This window comes from Entelurus aequoreus, linkage group LG12 (genome assembly GCF_033978785.1).
Source record: "Entelurus aequoreus isolate RoL-2023_Sb linkage group LG12, RoL_Eaeq_v1.1, whole genome shotgun sequence".
Lineage (NCBI taxonomy): Eukaryota > Metazoa > Chordata > Actinopteri > Syngnathiformes > Syngnathidae > Entelurus > Entelurus aequoreus.
The window spans coordinates 14320272-14329733 of NC_084742.1; the positions used below are offsets into that span (position 1 = coordinate 14320272).

At 38.2% G+C, this 9462-nt stretch overlaps 1 protein-coding gene across 1 annotated transcript; it reads left to right on the forward strand.

Annotated features, from left to right (window-relative positions):
* Positions 1-1546: 1546 nt before the first annotated feature.
* On the forward strand, positions 1547-9209 carry LOC133662699 (uncharacterized). The gene is made up of 3 exons (XM_062066823.1): positions 1547-1692; positions 3171-3682; positions 8278-9209. The coding sequence occupies exons 1-3, from the start codon at positions 1667-1669 to the stop codon at positions 8637-8639; spliced, it is 900 nt and encodes a 299-aa protein (XP_061922807.1). The 5' UTR covers positions 1547-1666; the 3' UTR covers positions 8640-9209.
* Positions 9210-9462: the final 253 nt, after the last annotated feature.

The window sequence follows — 9462 nt, forward strand, 5'->3', positions numbered from 1 at the left end:
CCCTCTTCACTGGGACAATTGGGCCTCGGGACAAACAATGGCAAAGGAAAGTCTCTGCAGGGTGGAGTTGGACTGGGGTCTTAATAGGGGGAGGGTCCTTGCTGCACAGGATGGGGTCTAAAAAGAAAGATGGACGGCAACACAACTTTCACATTCAGAGGTGTTTTAAAGGTTCTATTATCAGCAGCTATTGTGTGCATAGCGCTGAGTTGCTCTCTGGCGCTCCCATGTGGCCATTTGATGTGGTGGCGTCATAGGAAGTAATTGCTCTTCCTAACTTGGGGGAAAAACGAAGTAAAATTGTATTTTACTTGCAAATCCTTATAGAAGAGCAAATTAAGTATTTTTCTCCTTTTTAAAAATATTATTTACCATATTAATACTTTTTAACTTCTTAGTCATACACAAAAATATTGTAGAACAAACAGCTCACAATTATTATACACTTATTGGGTGGAAATATTGTGGACTATAGTAACTGTTAATACATTTAGAATATTTTCTTACATTATCAAAAAACGTTTTTTTTTTCTTCTTCGTGTTGTATTATATTTTGCAGCGATTACCGTGTAGCGTAGTTATTGCACGTCTTTGCAGCTCCTGGATTAGAAAAAGTGTTTAACATTAAAATATCTGTTTTACAGGTAAAATACATATTTTTAAATGTTTATTATTGTTTCTTCTTGCACATATTTACAAAAAAGAAAACAATATTTAGTAGCTTTTAGTATCATGTTCCACATTAATACATGAAACAGTTATTATAGATAGTAATGTTTAATTTTTTTTTACAGGTTTTAAGACATTTTACGCAACAAGCTACAATACATGAAATATAAAGACAAATACACAATACTGTAGAATGTTTTAAGACTACAAACATTTTTAAATTGCTATAAATGTAAATTAGATTTAGATATTTACTTTCTCATTTACTCACAGTATCATAACTTTATAACAATGTTAATCATTATCATAGTAATGAGTCAATGACTATTTGATTGACCTGTTAATGCAGGTAGGCGTCCCCGTGTAAGGCACTATGTTGCTCTCTGGCTCCACCATGTGGCCCTATGATGTAGTGTAGCTGTCGTACGTCATTGCGGTTCTTTAAATTTTTTTTTTTAAATATTAGTTTTAAATGTATATGAAAATGTTAAATGCTTATTTTTACTTGTACGTACCTAATATATTTATTTTTGTACTTTAGTGTTTTAAAAAACGATAATATATACACCGTGATTACTGTGTCGAGCACTGTGTTGCTCTCTGGCTCCACCCTATGGCCGTAGGATGTAGTGCGGTTATTGGAAGCAGTTGTGCTTCCAGAATAAACCTGTTTTGACCTTTAAATGTTTCCATATTTAGAAGTGTAAAGTCTTCATTAGACGCGACTCACAAGTTGTTCCATTGGCCGCAGCGAGCTATAAATACACCAAAGGAGTCCACTGATAACAAACGTGCTAGTTTTATATTAGAATGCGTCATAGCTGACCCATCGCGCGTCCTCTGACGAAGGCACAATGCAGAAGTTGGAGGGGGGGGGGGGGGGGAGGGGCGACACAGTTTCCATCCTTCGCAGCTTCTGAACCGGAACCACCGCACTTCCACCTGCTGCACGCGACGACGACACGCCGGCCGTGTGTGCCTCTACAGCGGGGACACGATGGGCAACCTGCCACTCTTCAGCGGGTAATAAATAGATGCTTGTTGTGGATTCTGTTTGTTTGTTTGTTTGTTTATCTTTGCTTGCGTGTTGCCGGTGGAATATAGGTCACGCGGGGCTAAAGAATGCAGCAAAGTTAGCTGTGGTTTTATTCCCTATTTGTTTTTATTCATATTTGGGTTTTTTTTTATTCATATTTGCTTTAAACTCCAATTTTCTAATTTTTTAATTGTTATAGTTTTGTTCCCTATATTTTAAACCTATTGTTTTGATTTACATTTTGTTTTAAACTCATCGTTTTCATATTTCTCCATTTTTATTGTTCTGTTCCCTATACTGTATTTTAATCCTATTGTTTTTATATTTTGTTTTAAAATTCCATTTCTTTTCATATTTGCAATTCTTATTGTTTTTATTCCTACTTTTACTTTCTATTGTTTATTCCTACTTTTAATTCCTGTTGTTTTTATTTCCTGTTTTTAATTCCTATTTTTAATCCTACATTTAATTCCTGTTGTTTTTATTCCCTATTTTTAATCCCTAATGATTTTATTCCTACATTTAATTCCTATTGTTTTAATTCCTACTTTTATTTTCTGTTGTTTTTATTCCCTATTTTTTATTTCTAATTTTTTTATTCCTACATTTAATTCCTAATGTTTTATTCCTACATTTAATTCCTGTTTTTATTCCCTATTTTTAATTCCTAATATTTGTATTCCTACATTTAAATCCTGTTGTTTTTATTCCCTATTTTTAATTCCTATTGTTTTTATTCCTACTTTTAATTCCTGTTTTTATTCCTACTTTTAATTCCTGTTGTTTTTATTTACTATTTTGAATTCCTATTGTTTTTATTCCTACATTTAATTCCTGTTGTTTTTATTCCCTATTTTTAATTGCTAATGTTTTTATTCCTACATTTAATTCCTAATGTTTTCATTCCTACATTTAATTCCTGTTGTTTTTATTCCCTATTTTTAATTCCTAATGTTTTTATTACTACTTTTAATTCCTGTTGTTTTTATTCCCTATTTTTAATGTCTAATGTTTTTATTCCTACATTTAATTCCTAATGTTTTTATTCCTACATTTAATTCCTGTTGTTTTTATTCACTATTTTTAATTCCTAATGTTTTTATTCCTACATTTAATTCCTGTTGTTTTTATTCACTATTTTTAATTCCTATTAGACTTGGACTTAGAATTCCTTTTTATTTTCATTCAAATTTGAACTTTGCAGTACAGATAAGAACGAAATTTCGTTGCATTAGCTCATGGTAGTGCAGGATAAAAAAGCAATAAGGTGCAGATATAAATAAATAGATTACTGTACATATAAATATATTGCTCTTTTGCATATGCATCCACTATTGCTTTTATTCCCACTTTTAATTCCTGTTGTTTTTAATTCCTAATTTTAATTCCTGTTGTTTTTATTCCCTATTTTTAATTCCTATTGTAATTATTCCCTATTTTAAATTCCTGTTGTTTTTACTCCCAGCCTGTTCGCAGCAGACTCCCCCAAGCCTGACAGCAGGTTCAGCAGCAGGACCATCAGCAAAGGCATCATTTACTTCCAGTCTTCTCCTCCGACCTCTGACCCGCTTCCTGCGTCCTCCCCGAGCCACGTCCAATCACAGCCCTCCTCGTCCTCCCGCCCTCTCCTCCTCTTCCTGTCCTGGCTGGGCGCCCATCCGGCGGCGGCGTCCAAGTACTTCCACACGTACTTGGAGCGCGGCATGGACGTCCTGCTGGTGCAGAGCAGCGTGCTGCACTTCCTCTGGCCTTGCTGGGGGCTGGACTACGGCGGGGAGGTCCTCCGAGTGCTGGAGGGGCCCGAGTTCAGCGGGCGGCCCCTGCTCATCTATGCCTCGTCCATCGGGGGCTACACCTTCACACAGGTGCTCACCCACGTGGCCCACAGGCGGGGTGAACATGACGCGCTGGCCCGCAGGGTCGTAGGTCACATCTACGACAGCCTGGTGGTGGGCACCTTGGAGCACATGGCCACAGGTGAGCGAGGGCCCGCTGGTGCTCGGGTTACCTTGAATTATTCCCTACTGCACTCTTGTTAACTTTCCTTCTGTCATGACGGGGAGCTTGAAGGTAGGAACATTTTTAATTGTTCGCTATCAATATGTACAAAACAAAAGGGCGCTCAAGGCGAAGGCACAACTTAGCGTATGATACAAAAACTAACACATAGGCAGAAACTATGAACATGAAACAAAACTTACTTGGCAGAGCATGAATCTATGGCATGAACAGAGTAATGACGCCGACGCCGACTAACTGGCAAAACAGGCTTAAATAATAGTCTCTGTTTAAAGCAGGTGCATGAGTCAAACACATTACACAGGTGAAACTAGTTAGTCATCATGGAAACTAAAACAAACAAGGGAGTGTAAACAGGAACTTTTGGAGTCTTAAACCGAAAATAACAAAAAACATGATCCAGACCACAGATCATGACACCTTCAGCAGAAACTCTATCTTTGACTGTCCAACTGGTAGCTAACTCAAGTAAGCAAAGAATAGAAAATCAGTAGCATTCCAAAAGTTAGCTTTAGGGTTCTTGCTGCTGTCCTTTGATTTTCTAAAAGGTCTAATCTGACCTTTAACCTCTGCTAAGTCACCTGACAGCAGTCAAAGCTAGTAGAGGCAGTGGTGTGCCGTCTGGCCTAACATAACCAGAAATCATGATCATAATTAAAGATGAAAGTAATGATGTAGTCATATTATGCTTCCAATGCTGTTGTTTTTAGTACTGAGTACTAGGGGTGAAAAAAAAAAGAATCATGATTCTTATTTGTAACAATTCTTAATCGATTATTTTTTTTTTTTAATATAAAAATGTAATTTTTTTGTATTTCCAGAAATCTGTCCTGTCCAGCCACTTTAGTAAATGTTTGGGTATAGTTTTATTAAACAAAACCAGTTTTCTTTTAAGTAATATAAAAATTGATCAGAGCTGTTTATCTATTTTATGGAGGAATGTAGTTAATCATAGAACTGGCACCCAATGGTATTAAAACATTTTTTTTAATGTGAATCGAGAGTCGTTTTGAATCAAGAATCGATTCTGAATCGAATCGTTAGCCTCAAAAACCGAATCATGTGATGCCCAAAGATTCACAGCCCCACAGAGTACCACTATTTTATGGTACCAGTTCCTAATTGGGTCAGACCAAGAACTAATGATACTGCTATCGAGGACACAACGTCCACAGTTTCCAAAAGCAATTTGAAATGTGGACTCGTCAGACCACAGAACACTTTTGCACTTTGCATCAGTCCCTCTTAGATGAGCTCGGGACCAGTAAAGCCGGCACCGTTTCTGGGTGTTGTTGATAAATGGCTTTGGTTTTGCATAGTAGTTTTAACTTGCACTTACAGATGTAGCGACAAACTGTAGTTACTGACAGTGGTATATCCTTTTCACAGTGATGTCGGTTTTTGACGCATTACCGCCTGAGGGATCGAAGGTCACTGGCATTCAATGTTGGTTTTCAGCATTGCTGCTTACGTGCAGTGAAAAATGAAGAAGGACAAAAGAAAAAAAAACAGCCTGCATGGCAGCTTTTGTGTCAACATTGCAACTTTTTCTCGTTAGATTTCACCTCATTCAACTTTTTTTAATGTTCTTTTTTATTTTTACAATAGTATTTCCAGAATGTGTGGCGGGCCGGTAAACAATTAGCTGCGGGCCGCAAATGGCCCCCGGGCCGCACTTTGGACACCCCTGAATTAGGTGAAGTTGCATAATTTCCCACGACACACCAGACAATATCTCACAGCACACTAGTGTGCCCAAAATCCCTGAATTATATCATATTATTGTGCGTTTTCTTATTTAACTCCTTTTTGTTTACTTTTAACGTTAATCAAATGTTGAACTAATCCCTAGTTTATTTGGTTTTCGGTACAGATGCTTTAAAACTCGGGTTAAAAACAATGTAAAAAATTATTATAATGATAATAAAATTAAAAAAATGTTGACTTTTTGTTGTTGTTGTTGTATCGCCCAGCCCTAGGATCTGACAATCAGCTTGGAGTAATCACAAATAAGGAAGCTACGCCACACAAAAGTTTGTAACGTGTGTTACATCATGTTGATGGTGTACAACTTATCATGCTAATAAAAATGCATTTTTCACATCTTTATTTGCACCAATTAGATATAGCACCGATGAATACCTTTATCAGGCTCCAGCACCCCCCGCGACCATGAAAGGGACAAGCGGTAGAAATGGATAGATGCATGGAATACCTGTTTCATTAAGGAATATCAATATCTGTACAGGTAAATCCGAACGATATACATCCCTACCTTTGACCTCTTGTTTTCTCTACTGTGGTTCTCCAACTTTTTTCACCAAGTACCACCTCAGAAAACACTTGGCTCTCCAAATACCAACATAATGACCAACATTAAAATACAGTAGCGTAGTAGGCCTAAATATTCGTTAAAAACAAGGTTAGAAGTTTTATTTAACAACTATATTTCATATTTTTGGTCACTGTAACACAGACCTGGGCATTCTGCGGCCCGCGGGCCGGATAGGCCAATTATAAATTACAAAATAAATTTAAAAAAGTATCTATGTCGAGTGTGCAATACAACGGTGCTGCTTTTGTTTTGAAAATCGTTATTTGTATTACTTCCGTGTGGACGTACGCGTGTGCGTGATTGTGAGTGAATGTGAACAGCTGCTGTAAAGTTGAAAAAACATCTATGTCGTGCGCGCAATACAACTGTGCTGCTTTTATTTTGAAAGGTATTATTTATGGGCGTGTGTCCGTGTGTAACCTGCGAGTGAAGGTGCACATGCAGCGACAAGTGATGCACGGTTTACACCCGAGACGCTAAAAAGAGAAAAGTTGATGAAGAATGGCGTGTTTCCAACAAGACATGGACTGCAAAGCAACGTTCCCTCTAAGGTGCGCGCCTGCGCAATTGCGCACTGCTCAAGCGTCCGCTGCGCGCAGCAAATATATGCCAAATCAAATCCCATCTGAATTCTAAACAAAATAAACATAGTTATTCTATGTAATTTTGCGGCCCTAACGGTGTTCGTCAACACCGTTCAATTGAACACCGTTCAATTATTGTAACGTCTATCGAGATGCTTCGAGGACAGGAATTATATCGATCACTTTATTGAGCAAAACTGTTTATATTCGGACATAACCACACCAAAAACATGAGTAAAACAATTCTATCTCGAAAAAACTAGTCATTTTCTGCCGTACAAACCAGGCCAAAACCAACTTGTCATCTGTCACCAACACGCATAGCACTAAACCACTGGTGCGTTTATGGCCACACAAAAAGTCGGACAACTCAAACACCACACAAAGTTACACTATGACTCCTCAGTCATACGTGTGCTTATTTTACTGTCATTTATTATTAATGTTAATTTATTTATATTAGTCATGGAATGCTGTTACACACACTATGTTGAAGTATTACTATTATTATTAATTATTATTATTATTATTATTATTTATCTTACTATCAAAAATACATCAAAAATAATATTGAGCGAAATTTAATTGAAATATTGTCGATGTGGCCCTCCAGCAGAGCTCGGGTTGCTCATGCGGCCCCCGGTAAAAATTAATTGCCCACCCCTGCTGTAACATTACACACTGTTTGAACAGTAACACTGTGTTTGAATATTTAATTAAGTGATTCTTTGACGTACCACTAGATGGAGCTGGTGTACATACAGTTTCAGAATCACTGCTCCATGGTGACCTAGCTGTTGATCTTCCTGAGCAAGAACCCTATTGACTTTTGCCAGGGGAAGTGTTGATTGTGTTTGTTCTTCTAGCACAGGGGTCGGCAACCCAAAATGTTGAAAGAGCCACATTGGACCAAAAATACAAAAACAAATCTGTCTGGAGCCGCAACAAATTAGAAGCCATATTACAAACAGATAGTGTGTCATGATATATACATTGAATTAAGATGACTTAAAGGAAACTAAATGAGCTCAAATATAGCTACAAATGAGGCATAATGATGCAATATGTACATATAGCTAGCCTAAATAGCATGTTAGCATCGATTAGCTTGCAGTCATGCAGTGACCAAATATGTCTGATTAGCACTCCACACAAGTCAATAACATCAACAAAACTCACCTTTGTGTATTCATGCACAACGTTAAAAGTTTGGCGGACAAAATGAGACAGAAAAAGAAGTGGTATAAGACACGTCCTAGAAAGTCGGAGAAAGTTATACATTGTAAACAAACTAAGGTGAGTTCAAGGACCGCCAAAATTAGTAGGACAAAACGGCGCTCGCCAAATACTCGAATCAGTGAAGCATGTTTAATACAAACAGTGTGCTTTATAACAATTAGGGAGGTTTGTGTCATGTTTGTCCTCCTGCAGTAACCATATTAAAACAAAAAATATATATATTTTTCCCCTCATCTTTTTCCATTTTTCATACATTTTTGAAAAAGCTTCAGAGAGCCACTAGGGCGGCGCTAAAGAGCCGCATGCGGCTCTAGAGCCGCGGGTTGCCGACCCCTGTTCTAGCAGTATGACTTTAGAATGGGGTCAAAGGTCACGTGTGTGGTGTGTGTTCTCAGGCCTGGGCAAGACGCTGGCGCCGCGCCTGGAGCGCGTGGTGAAGAGCACCGCCATGTTCTACTTCTGGCTTTTCAAGAGCAGCACGGCCGACGTCTACCTGCGCGCCATGCAGGTGTTCGACAGCAGCCCCGTCACGGCGCCGGCGCTCTTCTTCTTCAGCGAGGACGACGCCCTGTGCGACACGGCCGCGCTGGAGAGGACTGTGGCGCGATGGCGGCGGAGGGGCGTGGCCGTGCGGAGCCGGAAGTGGGTGCGCTCCAAGCACGCCGCGCACATGCGATGCCACCCGGAAGAGTACCGCTCAACGCTGGAGAGCTTTTTGAACTCGCTGCCTTTGACACCCATTGGTGCACTAATTTAAATATTAACATGCCTGACATTATTAACATATCTGCTTTATTCGCATCCTTTTTATACTGGCCACAACATTAGGTACACTCGCTGCAATATCACTCACCCCGTGTGCCTAATGAAATGTCCCTTGTAATATGCACACTTTTCAGCGCTCATGCAATCTCAAATTAATCCAAAATCGACATTTAGATTAAAAAATGTATCGCTTTGGAATTGGAGAAAACAAAGCGTAACGTTAGCTGAAAAAGTTAGCATATGTCAGATACCAAGTTAAATGACTCCAAGGTTTATGGCAGTGGAATTAGAGAAAAAAAAGTGTAAAATTATCTGAAAAAGTTAGCATGTTAACATTAGCAGGCTAACAGTTCCATCCATCCATCTTCCTCCGCTTATCCGAGGTCGGGTCGCGGGGGCAGCAGCCTAAGCAGGGAAGCCCAGACTTCAATCAATGTTTATTTATATAGCCCTAAATCACAAGTGTCTCAAAGGGCTGCACAAGGCACAACGACATCCTCGGTACAGAGCCCACATACGGGCAAGGAAAAACTCACCCCAGTGGGATGTCTATATATATAAACTGTATATATATATAGATACATATATACATATAGATATATGTATATATATATATACAGCATATATATATATATATATATATATATATATATATATATATATATATATATATATATATATATATATATATATATATATAGATATAGATATATAGATATGCATGTATGTATGTATATGTATATGTATAATATCTGATTGAATGCTAAAAACAATACGACAGACAGCCTTAAAAAACGGAATGGAATTTTAAATTT

Excerpts from the sequence above, each read along its gene's own strand:
- LOC133662699 (XM_062066823.1), top strand. The coding sequence starts at position 1,667 with ATGGGCAACCTGCCACTCTTCAGCGG. Across the intron at positions 1,693-3,170 it reads AACCTGCCACTCTTCAGCGG|CCTGTTCGCAGCAGACTCCC; the intron begins GTAATAAATAGA and ends TTTTACTCCCAG. Across the intron at positions 3,683-8,277 it reads CTTGGAGCACATGGCCACAG|GCCTGGGCAAGACGCTGGCG; the intron begins GTGAGCGAGGGC and ends GTGTGTTCTCAG.